The sequence below is a fragment of the Pongo pygmaeus genome, chromosome 20 (assembly GCF_028885625.2).
Source record: "Pongo pygmaeus isolate AG05252 chromosome 20, NHGRI_mPonPyg2-v2.0_pri, whole genome shotgun sequence".
In the NCBI taxonomy this organism is placed as follows: Eukaryota; Metazoa; Chordata; class Mammalia; order Primates; family Hominidae; genus Pongo; species Pongo pygmaeus.
Window position 1 is genome coordinate 21,909,730 of NC_072393.2, and position 26,350 is coordinate 21,936,079.

General features: G+C 38.2%; 1 protein-coding gene across 4 annotated transcripts in view; it reads right to left on the reverse strand.

The window, feature by feature from the left end:
* Positions 1-574: 574 nt before the first annotated feature.
* LOC129020591 (zinc finger protein 708) overlaps positions 575-26,350 on the reverse strand; it is a 325,243-nt gene continuing 299,467 nt past the window's right edge. For 2 of the 4 annotated variants that reach the window (XM_054465161.2, XM_054465162.2), the window contains exon 4: positions 575-2,611. In XM_054465161.2, the coding sequence (XP_054321136.2) occupies positions 1,146-2,611 (1,466 nt within the window). In that variant the 3' untranslated portion in view covers positions 575-1,145. Of the gene's footprint in view, positions 2,612-25,421; positions 26,173-26,350 lie in introns of those variants that run through there. The other 2 variants (XM_054465164.2, XM_054465163.2) reach the window with 2 other exon arrangements.

Here is a 26,350-nt window from a genome sequence, read left to right on the forward strand (position 1 = left end):
CAAGTGATTCTCCTGCCTCAGCCTCCCAAGTAGCTGAGACTACAGGCACGTTCCACCACGCCCAGCTAATTTTTGTATTTTTAGTAGAGACAGGGTTTTATCATGTTGACCAGGATGGTCTCAATCTGTTGACCTCGTGATCTGCCCGCCTCAGCCTCCCAAAGTGCTGGCATTACAGGTGTGAGCCACCATGCCTGGCCCTACCTTAGATATTTCTACTGTGAATTCTCTGATATTTACATAGACTTAATTTTGAATTAAATGTTTTAAATATATACTGCATCTGCAAAAATATATCTCAGTATGAACCCTCTGGTGTTGTCTAAGTTGTAGTTTTGGAAAATTTTTTTTTTCAAATTTATTATATTTGCAGGGTTTTTCTCCAATCTGAATTCCCTGATGTTGAACAAAGTTGAAGCAACTGCTTCAGGGTTTTCTCTAGTACAAAATGTGTACAATAAGATCTGTGATACAAGTAAAGGTACTACAACCCTCTTTTATTTGTAATGTTTGTCTTCAAAATAAATACTGTATTTTAAAAGCTTATATTTTCTGAAAGATTTTTTGACAGTAATTAAATTTATAATACTTTTATTAAGTACTCTCTGATGTTGAGTAAGATGTGAGCAGACATTAATGGCTTTTTCACAGTCTTTATATTGGTACAATTTTTCTCAAGTATAAATGCTTTCCTGGCAATAAGGTGTGAGTATTCATTAAAAATTTTGCCACATTCTTCACACTTGTAAGAGTTTTTCTAGTAAGAATTATCTTACCTACAATCAAGTGTGACAATCATTTAAAGGTTTTGTCACACTTTTCGCATTTTTGAAGTTCCTCACCAGTATGATTTATGTTTAGAAAAGTTTGAGGTGTTGTCAAAATTACTGTGATGTCTTCCAGCTTTGTAGTTTCTCTCCAGTGTAAGTTTTTTTATGTTTAGTAGATTTAGGGACCAGTTAAATGCTTTGCCACATTCCTTACATTTGTAGGGTTTCTCTCTGGTATGAATTATCTTTTGTTTCATAAGGATTAAGAGCCAGTTAAAGGCTTTGCCACATTTATCACATTTGTAGGATTTCTCTCCAGTATGAATTATCTTGTGTTTTAATAAAAGGTGAAAATACACTAAAGGGTTTGACACATTATTTACATTTGTAGGGTTTCTCTTTGGTATGAATTCTCTTATGTTTAGTAAGGTTTGGGGATTGGTTAAAGGCTTTGCCACATTCTTCACATTTGTAGGGTTTCTCTCCAGTATGAATTATCTTATGTTTCATAAGGGTTGAGGACTGGTTAAAAGCTTTGCCACATTCTTTACATTTGTAGGGTTTCTCTCCAGTATGAATTATCTTATGTGTAGTAAGATGAGAGGAGAGAATAAAGCTTTTGCCACATTCATCACATTTATAGGGTTTCTCTCCAGTATGAATTTTTTTATGATTAGTAAAATTTGAGGAGTAGTTAAAAGTTTTGCCACATTCGTCACATTTGTAGGGTTTCTCTTCTGTGTGAATTACTTTATGTTTAGTAAGGATTGAGAAGATACTAAAGGCTTTACCACATTCTTCACATTTGTAGGGTTTCTTTCCAGTATGAATTACCTTATGATAAGTAAGAGTTGAGGACTTGGTAAAGGCTTTACCACATTCTTCACATTTGTAGGGTTTCTCTCCAGTATGAATTACCTTATGATTAGTAAGGTGTGAGGACCGGTTAAAAGCTTTGCCACATTCTTCACATTTGTAGGGTTTCTCTTCAGTATGAATTATCTTATGTTTAGTAAGGGTTGAGAATACACTAAAAGCTTTGCCACATTCTTCACATTTGTAGGGTTTCTCACCAGTATGAATTCTCTTATGTGTAGTAAGGTGTGAAGATAGGGTAAAGGCTTTGCCACATTCTCCACATTTGTAGGGTTTCTCTCCAGTATGAATTTTCTTGTGATTAGTAAGGTTTGAGGACTGTTTAAAAGCTTTGCCACATTCTTCACATTTGTAGGGTTTCTCTCCAGTATGAACTATCTTATGTTTAGTAAGGTTTGAGGACCGGTTAAAAGCTTTTCCACATTCTTCGCATTTGTAGAGTTTCTCTCCAGTATGAATTATCTTATGTCTAGTAAGAGTTGAGGACTGGTTAAAAGCTTTTCCACATTCTTCACATTTGTAGGGTTTCTCTCCAGTATGAATTATCTTATGATTAGTAAGGTTTGAGGACTTTTTAAAAGCTTTGCCACATTCTTTACATTTGTAGGGTTTTTCTCCAGTATGAATTATCTCATGTTGAGTTAGTTGTGAAAGCATGCAAAATGACTTGCCACATTCTTTACATTTGAAAGGATTTTTTCCAGTATGTCTTATCTTATGTCTCTTTGAATTTGAATATTTATGAAAGACTTTCACATATTTATCATACTGAACTATTTTGCTCTGGGTAGTTGTCACACACTGGTTAAGTCCCTTATGACCTCCTTTGTGCAACTTATGCTCATCCACACTTTTACAGCCTTTCTGATATCCACATTTTCCATATCTTCTCAGTATGACTTTTTGGAAAGAATTTTTTATATATTGCTCTGGCCTAAGGTCTTTGGCAAAATGAGAACACATAGCTGAAAGAAATAAAAATAACAAATTATTCCATTTACTCAACTCAGATTAATATCATTTACAAATCTAACTTATACCAACTATATAAGCAAGATGGCATAGCAAAATACCACAGATCCTAAATCCTTTATAGACATATAAATGTAACAAAAACATTCTGACCAAAATACGTTTGTAAAAAATTTATAAATAAGTAAAGTGTGTGCAGTGCCCCAGGTGATGACAATGCATAGAGCCAAATAGGAGAAAAATGAAAAGTCTGTTACATTTACCCAACACACTTTTTCTGCTGCCCAATATAACATAGTGCCTTCAGAAGTAAATTGCCAACTCCTGGTTTCTTTTTTAAAAGACTAAAAAAAATAGTGTCACATACATGTTTATTTCTGGCTCTAAGAGGCCTTTTCAGACACTGGTTTCCATCTCCCATGACATAAAGTGCTAAAAGAAACGGTGGTATACTTTGGAATGACAGTTTGAGTCTGCTGAGACCAAAGTTAAGTGTTACAGCAGCAGAGACTGCAGTACCACATACAGGAAACAGGTTTAGCAAGTGATTACTGACTATTTAGAAAAAATGCTAACATACTTCTTTAACTTAAAAAGCCCACAAAATTTCAGACAAGACACAATCTAAGAAAATGTTTGAGGGACTCCCAAAATCTCTAGCCAAGACAACTGGTTTCAGACTATACCAGGCCTAAGCTACATTATAAAGATTGTGACAGGGCCGGGCTCAGTAGCTCACAGCTGTAATCCCAGCACTTTGGGAGGCCAAGGCGGACAGATCACCTGAGGTCAGGAGTTCAAGACCAGCCTGACCAAGATGGAGAAACTCTGTCTCTACTAAAATTACAAAATTAGCTGGGCATGGTGGCACATGCCTGTAATCCCAGCTACTCGGGAGGCTGAGGCAGGAGAATCGCTTGAACTCGGGAGGCAGAGGTTGTGATGAGCTGATATTATGCCATTGCACTCCAGCCTGGGCAACAAGAGCAAAACTCCATCTCAAAAAAAAAAAAAAAAAAAAGATTGTGACAGGTAGCTTGTTTTTAATGTCTAAATCTCAATCAAAAATTAATATACACAAAATATTAGGGCAGGATGACCCCATCAAAAACATTACTAAACTTTCAGAAGCAACCATAGGAATATAAAGATGTATAAATTTTTTAAATTTAAAATAAATTAAATACTACACAGTGAATGAAACAGGAACACAGACAACAACTGAAGTTCAGAAAAATGAGGATGACAATAAAAATATTAAACAAATCAAAAAACATAAATTAGGAAGATAAAAATGTCACAGACAAGAAAAGAATCTTAGGAGCTGCAAGATAGAGTAATGTATTATTTATAAAAATGTCTTATGAGATAACCAGTAAATTTTCAAAAAAAATTGGAAGGCCTGAAGAGAACTGGGTGATATAGTCAAAGTCCTGGGGAAAAAAAACAGCTGTCAAGTGAAAATAATACAACTAAAAAGAACTGGCCGGGCACAGTGGCTCATGCCTGTAATCCCAGCACTTTGGAAGGCCGAGGCGGGTGGATCACCTGAGGTCAGAAGTTCGAGACCAGTCTAGCTAACATGGTGAAACCCCGTTTCTATTAAAAATACAAAAAATTAGCCAGGCGTGGTCACATGCCCCTGTAATCCCAGCTACTCAAGAGGCTGAGGCAGGAGATTCGGTTGGACCTGGGAGGCGGAGATTGCAGTGAGCCAAAATCACGCCATTGCACTCAAGCTTGGGCAACAAGAGCGAAACTCCTTCTCAATAAATAAATAAATAAATAAATAAATAAATAAATAAAAAAGAACTGTCCAACTGAATAAAAAGAAAGACCTTCCAAAATAACCCAATCCTGAAAAAGTATATTGGCACTGCATATGCCCTACATGCCAAAGATACTGAAAGGAGCTCATCCCACTGAAAATGACATGATGCAGGAAAACACATAATCATACAAAAATACATAACTTTCTGGGAAAGATATTTACATACACAAAAACAGAATTCCTTAGCATTTTAATAATCATGCAGAAAGCATTATTATTCTCTAAAATTTAAATATAAAAGCATAGAAATGATTATAAACATCTGTTAATGTAACATAAAAATAAATAATTAGTGGCCAGGCACGGTGGCTCATGCCTGTAATCCCAGCAGTTTGGGAGGCTGAGGAGGGTGGATCAGCTGAGGTCAGGAGTTCAGGACCAGCCTGGCCAACATGGTGAAACCCCATCTCAACTAAATATATAAAAATTAGCTGGGTGTGGTGGTGGGCAACTGTAATCCCAGCTACTTGGGAGGCTGAGGCAGGAGAATCGCTTTAACTTGAAAGTTGGAGGTTGCAGTGAGCCGAGATTGCACCATTGTAATCCAGCCTGGGTGACAGAGTGAGACTCTCAAAAAAATGAATAAATAAAAATTTAAAAAATATATATGTATATAATTAGCAACATCAGTAACAAAGTAGAGAGCAGATGTAATGAGATTTTTTTGTATGCAAATAAGGTTTATATATATATATATATATATATATATATATTTTTCAGATGGAGTCTCACTCTGTCGCCCAGGCTGGCATGATCTCGGCTCACTGCAACCTACGTTTCCTGGATTCAAGCAATTGTGGTGCAAATAAGGTTAATTTTTACTACATTAAAATTGTTTTATTTTTTAAAGTTTTTATGTAATTCCCAAGGTACCACAAAGAAAATATCTGTATAGATACACAAAAGAAAATAAGAGAGTAGTGAAAGCATATTAATACAAAAACCAAAGGACACAAAAGAAGACAGAAAGAGGGAAAATGAGGGACAAAGATACAAGAATTAAACAATAGAATTAATAAAATTACATTAGTTACTCTTTCAGAAAATTATTTAAATATATATAAAATTAACTTTTCAATTTAGAGACATAATTTTCAATAAAATGATTTATTAAAATCTTTCAAATACCAAGATTCATTTGCCTTTTTACAAGAGTCAGTTGAAATCTAACAATAAAAAAAAGACTGAAAGTAGCAAGATGAAAGTAGAAATTTTATGTAAATATTAACCAAATGAGAGAAGAAGAGGTCAAAATAATATTACACAAGCTACATCTTAAGTCAAAAAGTGTCATATTTAATAACATGTACTTTAAGTCAAAACTCTGAAAAGAGAAAAAAGGACACTGAACAATAGTAGATTCATTTACTGGGAACGAATGACTAGTGTGTGTGTGTGTGTACGCATGCACATCTCACATGAGGGTTTCAAATATATAAAACAAATATTGACTGAATCGAAGAAACACACAGAGAGCAATATAATTATAGTAGAATATATCAAGACCCCATTTTCTTAATAAAAATAAAACAAGATGGAATATTAGTAAGGGAATAGAAAACTTGAAATCAGTATGGAACAATTATTTCTAACAGAGGTATAGAGAGCTGAACATCAGGATACACACCCTTCCCAATAGCTCATACAACATTCTCCTTGAAAGGACTATCTGTTAGGCCAAAAAAAATTCTTAACAAATTTTTTAAAACTGAAATTTTATGAATTACTTTCTGTGACCAAAACAGAATGAGATTATAAAACAATAATTTAAAAAACGGAAACATTCACAAATATATAGAAATTGAACAACACATTTTTGAGTGTGCTGTTGTTGAAAGGTTGAAAAAATTAATATTGTGTAGATGTCCATGCTGCTCAATGTAATCCAGAGATTTAATGTAATGTCTTTCAAATTTCTTATTGCACTTCTGAAGAAATAGAAACAGCAACCCCAAAAGTATATGGAATCTCAAGAGACTATACCCAACAATCTTCAAAAAAAGGAACAATGTTAGAGGTATCACAGTTCTTTACTTCAAAATACATGACAAATCTACATAATAAAAACAATTTTGTATTAATATAAAGATAAGAAAGTAGACTAATAAAATAGAATCCAGCACATGAACTTTCACATATATGGTCATATAAAGAGTCATTTGCATACCCATAATTATTGCAGCACTGTTACTGAAAGCCAATAGGTAAAAGCAATGCAAATTTCTGTTACAAAATCATTTAGTAAATATAATTTGAAATCTAAAAACACTGGAATATCACTCAGTTTGCAAAAAGCAGAAAATATTATAACAACTATAAAGATAAATCTTAACATTATGCAAAATGAAATGAGCCAGTCACAAAAAGACAGAGATTGTATGATATGTCTAACAGTTACACTCTGAAACAGAACAAGAATGGTATTTGAAAAGTGAGATGAAATGGGAATAATTGGTAGTTGTTTAATGTATATTAAGATTTAGCTTTACGGCTGTGAGGAAAAGCAAGAGAGATCAGATTGTTAATATGTCTGTATAGAAAGAAGTAGACATAAGAGACTCCATTTTGTTCTGTATTAAGAAAAATTCTTCCGCCTTGAGATGCTGTTAATCTGTGACCTTACCCCCAACCCCGTGCTCTCTAAAACATGTGCTGTGTCAAACTCAAGGTTAAATGGATTCAGGGTTGTGCAAGATGTGCTTTGTTAAACAAATGCTTGAAGGCAGCATGCTCCTTAAGAGTCATCACCACTCCCTAATCTCAAGTACCCAGGGACACAAAAACTGTGGAAGGCTGCAGGGACCTCTGCCTAGGAAAGCCAGGTATTGTCCAAGGTTTCTCCCCATGTGATAGTCTGAAATACGGCCTCGTGGGAAGGGAAAGACCTGACCGTCCCCTAGCCTGACACCCGTAAAGGGTCTGTGCTGAGGAGGATTAGTGTAAGAGGAAGGCATACCTCTTGCAGTTGAGACAAGACAAAGGCATCTGTCTCCTGCCTGTCCCTGGGCAATGGATGTCTCGGTATAAAACCTGATTGTACATTCCATCTACTGAGATAGGGAAAAACTGCCTTAGGGCTGGAGGTGAGACATGTGGGCGGCAATACTGCTTAACAAAGCATTGAAATGTTTATGTCTATGCATATCTAAAGCACAGCACTTGATTCTTTACCTTGTCTATGATGCAAAGGCCTTTGTTCACGTGTTTGTCTGCTGACCCTCTCCCCACTATTGTCTTGCGACCATGACACATCCCCCTCTCTAAAAAACATCGATAAGTAATCAATAAATACTAAGGGAACTCAGAAGCCAGTGGGATCCTCCATCTGCTGAACGCTGGTCCCCTGGGTCCCCTTATTTCTTTCTCTTCACTTTGTGTCTTTTCCTTTTCCAAGTCTCTCATTCCACCCAATGAGAAACACCCACAGCTGTGAAGGGGCGACCCACCCCCTTCATCTGGTGCTCAACGTGGAGGCCTTTTCTCTAGGGTGAAGGTACGCTCGAGCATGGTCATTGAGGACAAGTCAATGAGAGATCCCGAGTAAGTCTAGTCAGCCTTATGGTAAGCTTGCACACTCGGAAGAAAGCTAGGGTGATAATGGGGCAAACTAAAAGTAAAACTAAAAGCAAATATGCCTCTTATCTCAGCTTTATTAAAATTCTTTTAAAAAGAGGGGGAGTTAAAATATCTACAAAAAATCTAATCAAGCTATTTCAAATAATAGAACAATTTTGCCCATGGTTCCCAGAACAAGGAACTTTAGATCTAAAAGATTGGAAAAAATTGGTAAGGAACTAAAACAAGCAGGTAGGAAGGGTAATATCATTCCACTTATGGTATGGAATGATTGGGCCATTATTAAAGCAGCTTTAGAACCATTTCAAACAGAAGAAGATAGTGTTTCAGTTTCTGATGCCCCTCAAAGCTGTGTAATAGATTGTAAAGAAAATACAGGGAGAAAGTCCCAAAAGGAAATGGAAAGTTTACATTGCGAATATGTAGCAGAGTCAGTAATGGCTCAGTCAACGCAAAATGTTGACTATAATCAATTACAGGAGGTGATATATCCTAAAACATTAAAATTAGAAGAAAAAGGTCCAGAATCAGTGGGGCCATTAGAGTCTAAACCACGAGGGCCAAGTCCTCTAGGTCAGATGCCCGTAGCATTACAACCTCAAACGCAGGTTAGAGAAAGTAAGACCCAACCGCCAGTAGCTTATCAATACTGGCCACCGGCCGAACTTCAGTATCAGCCACCCCCAGAAAGTCAGTATGTATGTCCAGGAATGCCCCCAGCACCACAGGGCAGGGCGCCTTACCCTCAGCCACCCACTAGGAGACTTAATCCTACAGCACCACCTAGTAGACAGGGTAGTGAATTACATGAAATTATTGATAAATCAAGAAAGGAAGGAGATACTGAGGCATGGCAATTCCCAGTAATGTTAGAGCCGATGCCACCTGGAGAAGGAGCCCAAGAGGGAGAGCCTCTCACAGTTGAGGCCAGATACAAGTCTTTTTCAATAAAAATGCTAAAAGATATGAAAGAGGGAGTAAAACAGTATGGACCCCACTCCCCTTATATGAGGACACTATTAGATTCCATTGCTCATGGACACAGACTCATTCCTTATGATTGAGAGATTCTGGCAAAATCGTCTCTCTCACCCTCTCAATTTTTACAATTTAAGACTTGGTGGATTGATGGGGCACAAGAACAGGTCCGAAGAAATAGGGCTGCCAATCCTCCAGTTAACATAGATGCAGATCAACTATTGGGAACAGGTCAAAATTGGAGCACCATTAGTCAACAAGCATTAATGCAAAATGAGGCCATTGAGCAAGTTAGAGCTATCTGTCTTAGAGCCTGGGAAAAAATCCAAGACCCAGGAACTGCCTGCCCCTCATTTAATACAGTAAGACAAGGTTCGAAAGAGCCCTACCCTGATTTTGTGGCAAGGCTCCAAGATGCTGCTCAAAAGTCAATTACCGATGAAAAAGCCCGTAAAGTCATAGTGGAGTTGATGGCATATGAAAACGCCAATCCTGAGTCTCAATCAGCCATTAAGCCATTAAAAGGAAAGATTCCTGCAGGATCAGATGTAATCTCAGAGTATGTAAAAGCCTGTGATGGAATTGGAGGAGCTATGCATAAAGCTACGCTTATGGCTCAAGCAATAGCGGGAGTCCTTTTAGGAGGACAAATTAGAACATTTAAAGGGAAATGTTATAATTGTGGTCAAATTGGTCATTTAAAAAAGAATTGTCCAGTCTCAAATAAACAGAATATAACTATTCAAGCGACTACAACTACAGGTAGAGAGCCACCTGACTTATGTCCAAGATGTAAAAAAGGAAAACATTGGGCTAGTCAATGTCGTTCTAAATTTGATAAAAAGGGGCAACCATTGTCAGGAAACGAGCAAAGGGGCCAGCCTCAGGCCCCACAACAAACTGGGGCATTCCCAATTCAGCCCTTTGTTCCTCAAGGTTTTCAGAGACAACAACCCCCACTGTCCCAAGAGTTTCAGGGAATAAGCCAGTTACCACAATACAACAATTGTCCCCCGCCACAAGTGGCAGTGCAACAGCAGATTTATGTACTATACAAGCAGTCTCTCTGCTTCCAGGGGAGCCCCCACAAAAAATCCCCACAGGGGTATATGGCCCGCTGCCTGAGGGGACTGTAGGACTAATCTTGGGGAGATCAAGTCTAAATCTAAAGGGAGTTCAAATTCATATTGGTGTAGTTGATTCAGACTATAAAGGAGAAATTCAGTTGGTTATTAGCTCTTCAATTCCTTGGAGTGCCAGTCCAGGAGACAAGATTGCTCAATTATTACTCCTGCCATATATTAAGGTTGAAAATAGTGAGATTAAAAAACCAGGAAGGTTTGGAAGCACTGATCTGACAGGAAAGGCTGCATATTGGGCAAGTCAGGTCTCAGAGAACAGGCCTGTGTGTAAGGCCATTATTCAAGGAAAACAGTTTGAAGGGTTAGTAGACACTGGAGCGGATGTCTCTATCATTGCTTTAAATCAGTGGCCAAAAAATTGGCCTAAACTAAAGGCTGTCACAGGACTTATCAGCATAGGCACAGCCTCAGAAGTGTATCAAAGTACTAAGATTTTACATTGTTTAGGGCCAGATAATCAAGAAAGTACTGTTCAGCCAATGATTACTTCAATTCCTCTTAATCTGTGGGGTCGAGATTTATTACAACAATGGTGTACGGAAATCACTATGCCCGCTCCATTATATAGCCCCACGAGTGAAAAAATCATGACCAAGATGGGATATATACCAGAAAAGGGACTGGGAAAAAATGGAGATGGCATTAAAGTTCCAATTGAGACTAAAATAAATCAAGAAAGAAAAGGAATAGGGTATCCTTTTTAGGGGCGGCCACTGTAGAGCCTCCAAAACCCATACCATTAACTTGGAAGACAGAAAAACCAGTATGGGTAAATCAGTGGCTGCTACCAAAACAAAAACTGGAGGCTTTACATTTATTAGCAAATGAACAGTTAAAAAAAGGACATATTGAGCCTTCATTCTCGCCTTGGAATTCTCCTGTGTTTGTAATTCAGAAGAAATCCGGCAAATGGCGTATGTTAACTGACTTAAGGGCCGTAAACGCTGTAATTCAACCCATTGGGCCTCTCCAACCCGGGTTGCCCTCTCCGGCCATGATCCCAAAAGACTGGCCTTTAATTATAATTGATCTAAAGGATTGCTTTTTTACCATCCCTCTGGCGGAGCAAGATTGTGAAAAATTTGCCTTTACTATACCAGCCATAAATAATAAAGAACCAGCCACCAGGTTTCAGTGTAAAGTGTTACCTCAAGGAATGCTTAATAGTCCAACTATTTGTCAGACTTTTGTAGGTCGAGCTCTTCAACCAGTTAGAAACAAGTTTTCAGACTGTTATATTATTCATTATACTGATGATATTTTATGTGCTGCAGAAACGAGAGATAAATTAATTGACTGTTATACATTTCTGCAAGCAGAGGTTGCCAACGCAGGACTAACAATAGCATCTGATAAGATCCAAACCTCTACTCCTTTTCATTATTTAGGAATGCAAATAGAAAATAGAAAAATTAAGCCACAAAAAATAGAAATAAGAAAAGACACATTAAAAACACTAAATGATTTTCAAAAATTGCTGGGAGATATTAATTGGATTCGGCCAACTCTGGGCATTCCTACTTATGCCATGTCAAATTTGTTCTCTATCTTAAGAGGAGACTCAGACTTAAATAGTAAGAGAATGTTAACCCCAGAGGCAACAAAAGAAATTAAATTAGTGGAAGAGAAAATTCAGTCAGCACAAATAAATAGAATAGATCCCTTAGCCCCACTCCAACTTTTGATTTTTGCCACTGCACATTCTCCAACAGGCATCATTATTCAAAATACTGGTCTTGTATAGTGGTCATTCCTTCCTCACAGTACAGTTAAGACTTTTACATTGTACTTAGATCAAATAGCCACATTAATTGGTCAGACAAGATTATGAATAATAAAATTATGTGGAAATGACCCAGACAAAATAGTTGTCCCTTTAACCAAGGAACAAATTAGACAAGCCTTTATCAATTCTAATACATGGCAGATTGGTCTTGCTAATTTTGTGGGAATTATTGATAATCATTACCCAAAAACAAAAATCTTCCAGTTTTTAAAATTGACTACTTGGATTCTACCCAAAATTACCAGATGGAAACCTTTAGAAAATGCTCTAACAGTATTTACTGATGGTTCCAGCAATGGAAAAGCGGCTTACACAGGGCCAAAAGAACGAGTAATCAAAACTCCATATCAATTGGCTCAAAGAGCAGAGTTGGTTGCAGTCATTACAGCGTTACAAGATTTTGACCAACCTATCAATATTATATCAGATTCTGCATACGTAGTACAGGCTACAAGGGATGTTGAGACAGCTCTAATCAAATATAGCATGGATGACCAATTAAACCAGCTATTCAATTTATTACAACAAACTGTAAGAAAAAGAAATTTCCCATTTTATATTACTCATATTCGAGCACACAGTAATTTACCAGGGCCTTTGACTAAAGCAAATGAACAAGCTGACTTACTGGTATCATCTGCATTTATAAAAGCACAAGAACTTCATGCTTTGACTCATGTAAATGCAGCAGGATTAAAAAACAAATTTGATGTCACATGGAAACAGGCAAAAGATATTGTACAACATTGCACCCAGTGTCAAGTCTTACACCTGCCCACTCAAGAGGCAGGAGTTCATCCCAGAGGTCTGTGTCCTAATGCATTATGGCAAATGGATGTCACGCATGTACCTTCATTTGGAAGATTATCATATGTTCATGTAACAGTTGATACTTATTCACATTTCATATGGGCAACTTGCCAAACAGGAGAAAGTACTTCCCATGTTAAAAAACATTTATTGTCTTGTTTTGCTGTAATGGGAGTTCCAGAAAAAATCAAAACTGACAATGGACCTGGATATTGTAGTAAAGCTTTCCAAAAATTCTTAAATCAGTGGAAAATTTCACATACAACAGGAATTCCTTATAATTCCCAAGGACAGGCCATAGTTGAAAGAACTAATAGAACACTCAAAACTCAATTAGTTAAACAAAGAGAAGGGGGAGACAGTAAGGAGTGTACCACTCCTCAGATGCAACTTAATCTAGCACTCTATACTTTAAATTTTTTAAACATTTATAGAAATCAGACTACTACTTCTGCAGAACAACATCTTACTGGTAAAAAGAACAGCCCACATGAAGGAAAATTGATTTGGTGGAAAGATAATAAAAATAAGACATGGGAAATAGGGAAGGTGATAACGTGGGGGAGAGGTTTTGCTTGTGTTTCACCAGGAGAAAATCAGCTTCCTGTTTGGATACCCACTAGACATTTGAAGTTCTACAATGAACCCATCGGAGATGCAAAGAAAAGCACCTCCGTGGAGATGGAGACGCCACAATCGAGCACCATCGACTCACAAGATGAACAAAATAGTGATATCAGAAGAACAGATGAAGTTGCCATCCACCAAGAAGGCAGAGCTGCCGACTTGGGCACAACTAAAGAAGCTGACACAGTTAGCTACAAAATTTCTAGAGAACACAAAGGTGACACAAACTCCAGAGGGTATGCTGCTTGCAGCCTTGATGATTGTATCAACGGTGGTAAGTCTCCCTATGCCTGCAGGAGCAGCTGCAGCTAATTATACCTACTGGGCCTATGTGCCTTTCCCGCCCTTAATTCGGGCAGTCATATGGATGGATAATCCTATAGAAGTATATGCTAATGATAGTGTATGGGTACCTGGCCCCACAGATGATCGCTGCCCTGCCAAACCTGAAGAAGAAGGGATGATGATAAATATCTCCATTGGGTATCATTATCCTCCTATTTGCCTAGGGAGAGCACCAGGATGCTTAATGCCTGCAGTCCAAAATTGGTTGGTAGAAGTACCTACTGTCAGTCCTAACAGTAGATTCACTTATCACATGGTAAGCGGGATGTCACTCAGGCCACGGGTAAATTATTTACAAGACTTTTCTTACCAAAGATCATTAAAATTTAGACCTAAAGGGAAACTTTGCCCCAAGGAAATTTCCAAAGGATCTAAAAATACAGAAGCCTTAGTTTGGGAAGAATGTGTGGCCAATAGTGCGGTTATATTACAAAACGATGAATTCGGAACTATTATAGATTGGGCACCTCAAGGTCAATTCAACCACAATTGCTCAGGACAAACTCAGTTGTGTCCAAGTGCACAAGTGAGTCCAGCTGTTGATAGCGACTTAACAGAAAGTCTAGACAAATATAAACATAAAAAATTACAGTCTTTCTACCCTTGGGAATGGGGAGAAAAAGGAATCTCTACCCCAAGACCAAAAATAATAAGTCCTGTCTCTGGTCCTGAACATCCAGAATTGTGGAGGCTTACTGTGGCCTCACACCGCATTAGGATTTGGTCTGGAAATCAAACTTTAGAAATGAGAGACCGTAAGCCATTTTATACTATCGACCTAAATTCCAGTCTAACGGTTCCTTTACAAAGTTGCATAAAGCCCCCTTATATGCTAGTTGTAGGAAATATAGTTATTAAACCAGACTCACAAACTATAACCTGTGAAAATTGCAGATTGTTTACTTGCATTGATTCAACTTTTAATTGGCAGCACCGTATTCTGCTGGTGAGAGCAAGAGAAGGTGTGTGGATCCCTGTGTCCATGGACCGACCGTGGGAGGCCTGGCCATCCATCCATATTTTGACTGAAGTATTAAAAGGCATTTTAAATAGATCCAAAAGATTCATTTTTACTTTCATTGCAGTGATTATGGGATTAATTGCAGTCACAGCTACGGCTGCTGTGGCAGGAGTTGCGTTGCACTCTTCTGTTCAGTCAGTAAACTTTGTTAATGATTGGCAAAAAAATTCTACAAGACTGTGGAATTCACAATCTGGTATTGATCAAAAATTGGCATATCAAATTAATGATCTTAGACAAACTGTCATTTGGATGGGAGACAGACTCATGAGCTTAGAACATCGTTTCCAGTTACAATGTGACTAGAATACATCAGATTTTTGTATTACACCCCAAATTTATAATGAGTCTGAGCATCACTGGGATATGGTTAGACACCATCTACAAGGAAGAGAAGATAATCTCACTTTAGACATTTCCAAATTAAAAGAACAAATTTTTGAAGCATCAAAAGCCCATTTAAATGTGGTGCCAGGAACTAAGGCAATTACAGGAGTTGCTGATGGCCTCGCAAATCTTAACCCTGTCACTTGGGTTAAGACCATTGGAAGTACTACAATTATAAATTTCATATTAATCCTTGTGTGCCTGTTTTGTCTGTTGTTAGTCTGCAGGTACACCCAACAGCTCCGAAGAGACAGTGACCATCGAGAATGGGCCATGATGACGATGGCAGTTTTGTGGAAAAGAAAAGGAGGAAATGTGGGGAAAAGCAAGAGAGATCAGATTGTTAATATGTCTGTATAGAAAGAAGTAGACATGAGACTCCATTTTGTTTTGTATTAAGAAAAATTCTTCCGCCTTGAGATGCTGTTAATCTGTGACCTTACCCCCAACCCCGTGCTCTCTAAAACATGTGCTGTGTCAAACTCAAGGTTAAATGGATTCAGGGTTGTGCAAGATGTGCTTTGTTAAACAAATGCTTGAAGGCAGCATGCTCCTTAAGAGTCATCACCACTCCCTAATCTCAAGTACCCAGGGACACAAAAACTGTGGAAGGCCGCAGGGACCTCTGCCTAGGAAAGCCAGGTATTGTCCAAGGTTTCTCCCCATGTGATAGTCTGAAATATGGCCTCATGGGAAGGGAAAGACCTGACCGTCCCCCAGCCTGACACCCATAAAAGGTCTGTGCTGAGGAGGATTAGTGTAAGAGGAAGGCATACCTCTTGCAGTTGAGACAAGACAAAGGCATCTGTCTCCTGCCTGTCCCTGGGCAATGGAATGTCTCGGTATAAAACCCGATTGTACGTTCCATCTACTGAGATAGGGAAAAACTGCCTTAGGGCTGGAGGTGAGACATGTGGGCGGCAATACTGCTTAACAAAGCATTGAAATGTTTATGTCTATGCATATCTAAAGCACAGCACTTGATTCTTTACCTTGTCTATGATGCAAAGGCCTTTGTTCACGTGTTTGTCTGCTGACCCTCTCCCCACTATTGTCTTGTGACCATGACACATCCCCCTCTCTAAAAAACACCGATAAGTAATCAATAAATACTAAGGGAACTCAGAAGCCAGTGGGATCCTCCATCTGCTGAACGCTGGTCCCCTGGGTCCCCTTATTTCTTTCTCTTCACTTTGTGTCTTTTCCTTTTCCAAGTCTCTCATTCCACCCAACGAGAAACACCCACAGCTGTGAAGGGGCGACCCACCCCCTTCAACGGCCAGGCAGTGCTGTACTCCCAGAACTTTAGGGGGCTGAGGGGGGTGGATCACAAGGTCAGGAGTTCAAGGCCAGCCTGGCCAAGATGGTGAAACCCTGTCTCTACTAAAAATACAAAAATTAGCCAGGCATGGTGGCGGGTGCCTGTAATCCCAGCTACTTGGGAGGCAGAGGTTGCAGTGAGGCGAGATTGCACCACTGCACTCCAGCCTGGGTGACAGAGTGAGACTCTGTCTCCTACACACACACACAAAAACAGATTTAGCTCTGCAAGATAAAAACATTTTAGCATATGTTGCATACTAATATAAATATAATTAATTAATTAATATAATTAATATAAATATAATTAATATGAATAAACTAAATATTTAAAAATCTTGTAGGTGAGGTGCAGTGGTTCATGCCTGTAATCCCAGCACTTGGAGAGGCTGAGACAGATGGGTCACTTGAAATCAGGAGTTCAAGACCAGCCTGGCCAACATGGTGAAACCCCATCTCTACTAAAACAACAACAACAACAATAACAACAATAAAAAATTAGCTAGGTGTGGTGATGCACACCTGTAATCCCAGCTACTCAGAAGGCTGAGTCAAAATAATTCCTTGAACCCAGGAGGTGGAGGTTGCAGTGAGCCATGATCACACCACTGCACTCCAGCACAGGAGACAGAGTGAGACTCCATCTCAAAAAAAAAAAAAAAAAAAGTTGTTTTTTTAATTCTAAATTTTGCTGTGTGTTTTTGACAAATAAAAGTAAACAATAATACTTAAAAGAGATAGTTATCATAGTTTTAAAAATATCTTTAAATCCAAAAATAATAGAGATTCACAAATAAATTTAATGTTAATATTAGAAGAATTTCTATCACTATTCACTTAGGATTAAACAAGCATTCACAACACACCTACACAACAAATACACAAGTTATAAAAAAAAATACATGGATAGGCTGGGTGCAGTGGCTTATGTCTGTAATCCAAGCACTTTGGGAGGGAGGCAGATCACAAGGTCAGGAGTTCGAGACCAGCCTGACCAACACGGAGAAACCCCATCTCTACTAAAAATACAAAATTAGCCAGGCGTTGTGCCACTGAACTCCAGCCTGGACAACAGAGCAAGACTCCGTCTCAAAAAAAAAAAAAAAGGCCAGGCACGGTGGCTCATGCCTGTAATCCCAGCACTTTGGGAGGCTGAGGCGGGCAGATCACATGAGGTCAGGAGTTTGAGACCAGCCTCAACATGGAGAAACCCCGTCTCTACTAAAAATACAAAATTAGCCAGGTGTGGTAATGCATGCCGTAATCCCAGCTACTCAGGAGGCTGAGGCAAGAGAATTGCTTGAACCTGGGAGGCGGAGGTTGCGGTGAGCTGAGATTGCACCATTGCACTCCAGCCTGGACAACAAGAGCGAAACTCTGTCTTAAAAAAAGAAAAAAAAAAAAATACAGGGATAATATTTACACAAGCAAACAAACAGAGATAATTATATTGGCAGTAGACATATGGCTGATTCATATTTAATTTTGCTCGACATTGTCTTAAATTGCATTGAGTTAATCATTGTCATATACAATTTATTATTATTATTTATTATTATTTTTTGAGACAGAGTCTCGCTCTGTCTCCCAGGCTGGAGTGCAGTGGCACCATCTCAGCTCACTGCATGCTCCACCTCCCAGGTTCATGCTATTCTCCTGCCTCAGCCTCCCAAATAGCTAGGACTACAGGCGCCCACCACCAGGCCCAGGTAATTTTTTGTATTTTTAGTAGAAACAAGGTTTCACTGTGTTAGCCAGGATGGTCTCGAACTCCTGACCTCATGATCCACCTGCCTCGGCCTCCCAAAGTGTTGGATTACAAGCATAAGCCACCATGCCCGGCCTGTCATACACAATTATAATATAAACTAAAATATCAAAACACAATTAATTGGTGTGAGGTGGCATAACCTAAAAAATATAACTCAAAAATATAAAATTGCAAAACAAAATTAAAATATGAAATGTAAAACTTATTAGACACCATCAAATAGATTAATATATTCATGAAAGAAATCCTAGAAAAAGAATACAGAGAAAAAGTAATATGAGGACATTTCAAGATAAAAACAACCTGAGAGCCAGGCACAGTGGCTCACCCCTGTAATCCCAGCACTTTGGGAGGCCAAGGTGGGCATATCACTTGAGGTCAGGAGTTCAAGACCAGCCCGGCCAACATAGTGAATCCCGATCTCTACTAAAAAAATACAAAAATTAGACAGGGTGCAGTGGCTCATGCCTGTAATCCCAGCACTTAGGGAGGCCGAGGCAGGTGTTTCACGAGGTCTGGAGTTCGAGACCAGCCTGGCCAGATGGTGAAACCCCATCTCTACTAAAAATACAAAAAAAAATTAGCTGGGAGCAGTGGCAGTCACCTGTAATCCCAGCTTCTCCAGAGGCTGAGACAGGAGAATTGCTTGAACCCGGGAGGTTGAGGTTGCAGTGAGCCAAGATCAAGCCACTGCATTCTAGCCTGGGTGACACAGCTAGACTCCATCTCAAAAATAAAACAAACAAACAAACAAACAAAAAATTAGCTGGGCATGGTGGCACGTGCCTGTAATCCCAGCTACTCAGGAAGCTGAGGCAGGAGAATCACTTGAACTCGGGAGGCGGAGATTGCAGTTAGCCAAGATCACAGCACTGCACTCCAACCTGGGCAACAGAGTGAGACTTTGTCTCAAAAAAGAAAAGAAAAACCTAAGAACTTTCCAAATTTTGATGTAATAAAAAAAATTTCTAACCAATAATACTTGACCCAAAATCATTTTACTTTAAAAACAAGATAAAAATAAAGACTCCAAAATAAAAGGTGTGAGTGTTCATCACTACTAGCAGAGTCCTATGAAAAGTACTACATGGTGTCCAGGCACAGTGGTTCGGGCCTATGAATCCTACAGTTTTAGCAGGCCAAGGCAGCCAGATCACTTGAGAACAGGAGTTCAAGATCAGCCTGAGCAACATAGTGAGACTCTGCATATAAACAAAGAGAAATACTAAAATGAGTCCATTATTTTGAAAATTAAAATGATGCTGGCCAGCATCATAAAACCATATATAAAATAAAGCTCTCTATTAAATGTAAATATACAGACACATGTAGAATTATTTACTATCATAATGATGGTACACAAAATCCTTAAACTACTTCTACAGAATATGAAATATAAAATATAAATCTGTTAGTAGATGCATAGTATAAAATAATCTTTAATATCAATAACTACTGAAAAATATAAAGGTATAGCTTTTGTATTAAATTGAAGTTGTTACGAGATTAAAATATATCATTTTAGTTTTGGCTGGGTGCTGTGGCTCACATCTGTAATCCCAGTACTTTGAGAGGCTGAGGCGGGTGTATCACCTGAGTTCAGGAGTTTGAGACCAGCCTGCCCAACATGGCAAAAACCCATCTCTACTAAAAATACAAAAAATTAGCTAGGTGTGGTGGCAGGTACCTGTAAACCCAGCTACTTGGGAGGCTGAGGCAGGAGAATTGCTTGAACCTGGGAGGTGGAGGTTGCAGTGAGCTGAGATCATGCCTCTGCACTCCAGCCTGGGTGACAGAGCGAGACTCTGTCTCAAAAAAATAAAATAAAATAGAATATATTATTTTCATATTAAAATGTTTTATGTAATCTCCATTTCTCAAGACAATTACAAAGATAATATTTATGGAATGTATAAATAAGGAAATGGAAAAATAACCAAAGCATGTCACTACACAGAATAAACAAAAATAAAGGCAGTAAAACAAGAAATGAGAAAAAAAATCTACAAGAAACACATAACAATAACAGTAAAACTGGTAATAGTAACACTATTTTAAAGCAATCATTTTAAATACAAATTAATTAAACTATTTAATAGAAAGAAACATAATCCCAGCATGTTTTGAGGTCAAAGTGGGCTGATCACTTGATCCCAGGAGTTTGAGATCAGCCTGAGCAATATCTCAAAACCCTGTCTCTACAAAAAAAAATGCAACAAAACTTGCCGGGTGTGATGGCAAATATTTGTAACACAGCTATTTGAGAGGCTGAAAGGAGAGGATCATCAGAGTTTGGAAAGTTGAGGTTCAGTGAGCCATGATCATGCCACTGAAAACCAGCCTGATTGACAGAGTGAAACCCTATTTCAAAATTGAATGAATAAATAGGCCAGGCATGGTGGCTCATGCCTGTAATCCCAGCACTTTGGGAGGCCCAGGAGGGTGGATCACTTGAGGCCAGGAGTTTGACACTACCCTGGCCAACACAGTGAAACCCCATCTCTACTGAAAATAGAAAAAATTAGATGGGTGTGGTGGCACATGCCTGTAATCCCAGCTACTTGGGAGGCTGAGGCATGAGAATCACTTGAATCCAGGAGGTGGAGGTTACAGTGAGCCAAGATCACGCTATAGCACTCCAGCCTGGGCAATAGAGTGAGATCCTTTCTCAAAAAAAAAAAAATTAAAATAAATGAATAAATAAATAAAATTATAAAAAAGAAAAAGAAAAAATATCTGAGTAACTGGAAAAAAGCATACAATATGCTGCCTACAAGAGACTGGTTTTAGCATTGCGTTGAATAGACTGAAAGTAACATAATAGAAAAAATTTATTTTTCATGCATATACTAACCACAATTGGGTGAGGTAGTTATAATTATATTAGACATAATATGCTTTTAGTCAAGTACTAGCATGAGAACAAAATTGATATTATATAATGATAAAATAGGGCAATTTACCAGGAATCTGTAACTATTACATCTCTCTCTGTATATGTATGTATGTATAAAACATCAGAGCTGCAAAATATATAAAGCAAATACTGACAAAAGTAAAGAAATACTTAGCAACATAATAACTGTAAACATCAACACCCCATTTGCAATAATAAATAAGAAAATAAAAAACTCAGACATTATAGACTGTATTATTTTACATACAGAGGAATAGCTGAGAGTAGATAATTTATAAAGAAAAAAGGTTTATTTGGCTCACAGTTCAGCAGACTGTACAGTAAGTGTGTGCCAGCATCTGTTTCTGGTGAGTAAGGGTCTTAGTAATCTTATAATCATTGTGGAAGGCAAAGTATAACTGGACACATCACACAGTAAGAGACAGAGTAAGTGTGAGGTGAAGAAGCCAGGTTTTTTTTTTTTTTTTTAACCAACCAGCTCTCATTTGAATCAATAGAGTGTAACCTTTTTGATTATCAAAAGGATGGTGCCAAGCCATTTATGAGGAATTTGCTCCCCCATGACCCAAACACCTCCCACCAGGTCCCACATCAAACAGGAGGATTATATTGCAGCATGCGGTTTAGAGAAAATGGACATCCTCTAACCTTAGGCCAACCATATCACGTCACCAACTAGGCTTAACAGACATGTACAAAACTTTCCAGGCAAAAGCAAGAGAATACACACAATATTCTTACTTGTTCCTGGTGTGTTCTGTTACAACACATACCAAGTCTTATTAAATTTATGAATACCGGCTGAGTGCAGAGGCTCATATCTATAATCTCAACATTTTGGGAGAATCACATGGCGCAAAAAGTTTGGGACCAGCTTACACAACATAGTGAGACCCTGTCGCTACTAATAATTCAAAAAATTAACCAGGGGGAGTAGTGCATTTCTGTAGTCCCAGCTCAAAAATTTGAGGTAAAAGGATCACTTGAGCCCAGCAGGCTGAGGTTGCAGTGAGCCAAAATCATGTCACTGCACTACAGCCTGGGCAACAGAGTAAGATCCTGTCTCAAAATAACAACAAATACATTTAAGAAGACCAAAAGTATACACTATGTTTTCTGACCAAAACTGAAAGAAACTAGGAATTAAAAGCCAAAGTAAAACTGTGAAATCCAAAAATATAGGAAATTAAAACACACTCTTCAACAGATTCTTTTTTTTTTTTTTTTTTGAGATGGTGTCTCGCTCTTTTGCCAGGCTGGAGTGCAATAGTGTGATCTCGGCTCACTACAAACTCTGCCTCCAGGGTTCAAGCAATTCTCCTGTCTCAGCCTCCTGAGCAGCTAGGACTACATGTGCGTGCCACCATGCCCAGCTAATTTTTGTATTTTTAGTAGAGACAGGGTTCCACCAGCTTGGCCAAGATGGTCTCGATCTCTTGACCTTGCGATTCGCTCGCCTCAGCCTCCCAAAGTGCTGGGATTACAGGCATGAGCCACTGCACCCAGCTACTTTTCAACATATTCTTGCTCCAGGGTCAAAAAATTTAATATTTCAAAGACATTACTATGACCTACAGTGGTGAATGAATTTAATATAATCTCTATAAAAACCCTAATCACACAGTTTTTTACAGAAATATAGTTTTTTTTATTTATTTTTTTTTAGATGGAGCCTCACTCTATTGTCAGGCTGGAGTGCAGTGGCTGCAGTGACATGATCTCGGCTCACTGCAACCTCTGCTTCCCGGATTCAAGCAATTCTCCTGCCTCAGCCTCCTGAGTAGCTGGGAATACAGGCACCCGCCACCACGCCCAGCTAATTTTCATATTTTTTTTTAGTAGAGACAGGGTTTCACCATGTTCGCCAGGATGGTCTCGAACTCCTGACCTCATGATCTGCCCGCCTTGGCCTCCCAAAGTGCTAGGATTACAAGTGTAAGCCACTGGGCCTGGCTTAAAATTTTTAAATTTGATTATAAACTATAGATAAACGCCCTTGAAAAAGAACAAAGAGGCATTATACTTTCTGATTTCAAAACATATTAAAAGCTACAAAAACAAAACAATGTGGTGCTGACACAAAGATAAACAGATGAAAGAACAGAATAGAGAGCCCAGAAATGAACTCTTCTGTATAAGATAAAATAATCTTCCACAAAGTTGCCATGAGCGTACAATAGAGAAAAGATATTCTCTTCAAATATTGTTGAAAACCGGAAATTGACACTGATGAAATAAAGTTGGATCATTTCCTTGAACAAAATACAAAAAAAAAATGGTTTAACTAAATACTTAAACATGAAAAGATAAATAACACCTCTTAGAAAAAATATAGGAAAAAGTCATGTCATTGGTCTTGGCACTGTTTTTTCAGATATGACACAAAATGCATGAGCAACTACAACAAGAATAACCATTAAGATTTAACTGCATTATACTTCAAAATTTCTGCACATCAAAACAAAAATTCAATAGACAATGCCTCCTAGAAAATGGGTGAAAATATTTGCAAATCACAAGAGATGTGTGATGAGTTAATATTCAAAATATATAAACAACTATTAAAACTGAACAATAAAGCTGAATAACTTGATTTATTAATGAAAAAATAATTGAACTGAATTTTCATTAAAAAAGATACCCAAATGTGAACAAGTATTTGAAAAGAAAAGCAAAATTAATAATTTGTAGAGAAACACATAAAAAAGAAAAATGAAATCACCTCACACCCATTACAATGGCCACTGTAAATTCATGAAATACACCAAATCTGTTGATAATGCAATGAAAATAAAACCCCTGTTGATTGTTGGTAGAAAACAAAGAGCAGCCATTGTTTTAAAATGTTATAAATATTGGCCGGGCATGGAGGCTCAGGCCTGTAATCCCAGCACTTTGCGAGACCAAGGCAGGCAGATCACAAGGTCAGGAATTCAAGACCAGCTTGACCAACATGGTGAAACCCCATCTCTACTAAAAATACAAAAATTAACCAGGTGTGGTGGTGCACACCTGTAATCCCAGCTACTCGGAAGGCTGAGGCAGGAGAAATCACTTGAACCCGGGAGGCAGAGGTTTCAGTTAGCCGAGATCAGGCCACTGCACTCCAGCCTGAGCAATAAGAACAAAACTCCATCTCAAAAGAAAAATAAAATAAAATAAAACAGAATAAAATAAAATAGGAAATACAACTATCCAAGCCTCTTGTAACCAGCCAACTAAAGGTGGACCCTAGTACAGAAACTGCAGGCTTGAGACCAAGCTACTACCCTTCTCCACAAACCCAGAGGGCATCCCAGAATGCTGGCAGCCCAAAAAAGAAGACCTTGGCTGGGTGAAGTGACTCATGCCTGTAATCCCAGCACTTTGGGAAGCTGAGGTGGGTGGATCACAAGGTCAGGAGTTCAAGACCAGCCTTACCAACATGGTGAAACCCCGTCTACTAAAAATATAAAAATTAGCTGGGCATGGTAGCACACACCTGTAATCCCAGCTACTCGGGAGGCTGAAGCACCAGAATCACTTGAACCCGGGAGGCAGAGGTTGCAGTAAGCCGAGATGACATGACTGCACTACAGCCTGGGTGACAGAGCGAGACTCAGTTTCAGAAAAAAAAAAAAAAATCTTTACCTTCTGAAATCAGTTTATCAGTTTATAAAAACTTGAAGAGGCATTTGCATTTTCAAATTTACAGACACCAATGCCAAACTACATTGTGCCCACTTGTCAATGCTTCTCTTTTAACATAACACTGAAAATATGTGGCAGAAGAATTAGTCAAAAAATAAAAAACCCATTGAAATTGAAGGCAAGTAAAACGTTTCTGTTTGTAGATCATAAAATCTTACATATAAAAATACATAAACAGTACATTAAAACCTATCTAAATTAATAAATACACTCAGTAAATTACCAAATATAAAATCAACATACAAGTTATGGTTCCATAAACCTAAATTGTCTAATAACATAAAGGAAGAAAACAATATTATTTACAATAGCATTAAAATAATATATTTCTGAGAACAAATTCACCCAAGAAAGTGAAAAAAATCTTTACAATAAAAGATATAAGATTTCAATGATGAAATTAGAGAAAACACAAGTTTTAAAATATTTAATATCTATGGATTTAAAGAATAAATATTGTTAAAATACCATATTATCCAAAGTGATCTATAGATTCAAGAAACTGCCTATGAAAATTCTAGTGGCATTTTTTTCATAGTAATAGAAAATACAATCCCTAAATTTACATGAAACTACAATAAATTTTTTTTTTTTTTTGAGATGGAGTTTTACTCCTATTGCCAATGCTGGAGTGCAGTGGCACAATCTCAGCTCACAGCAACCTCTGCCTCCCAGGTTCAAGCAATTCTCCTGCCTCAGCCTCCGGAGTAGCTGGGATTACAGGCATGCGCCACCACACCCAGCTAATTTTGTATTTTTAGTAGAGACGGGGTTTCACCATGTTGGTCAGGCTGGTCTTGAACTCCTGACCTCAGGTGATCCACCCACCTCGGCCTCCCAAAGTGCTGGGTTACAGGCGTGCACCACCGTGCCCAGCCCAGTAAATCTTTTTAAGAGACAGGGTCTCCTTATGTTGCCCAGGTTGGTATCCAACTCCTAGGCTTAAGGGATCCTTCTGCCTCGGCCTTCCAAAGTGATAGGATTCCAGCTGTGAGCCACTGCCCCCAGCCAAAACTACAAGAAACTTTGAATAGTCAAAGCAATCACGAGAAATAAGAACACAGCAGAACATCATACTTTTTAATTTCAAACTATATTTCAAGCCTGTAGTAATACAAATAGGATGAAATGTTCAGAAAAATATAAAAACCAATGGAACAGAAACCACAACTCTTACCACATTTCAGACATGATGCAAAAAGAGAACTTACAAAATAGTTTAACACAGAGTTTCTCAAAATTATGCAGATATTTCTGAGTCTCCAAAAACAATGGAAAAAAAAAGTCAGATTGTGCAGTCTCTTATATGCCACGAAGAGGACTTCAGCTCACTGTAAACTTGAAGGAAGATCACTGAAGGGAAAGTAGAATTTTTAAAGAATTTAAAAGCATAAGACAGAAGATGCCCCCATGTTGAAGTTAAAAAAACAAAACAAAACAAAACAGCTGCCTAGAAACTATTTCCTTTGGAACACAGATTTCTAAGTCAAATTTTAAGGACTGGCTTTCTCTTTTACCTTTGGACCTCTCA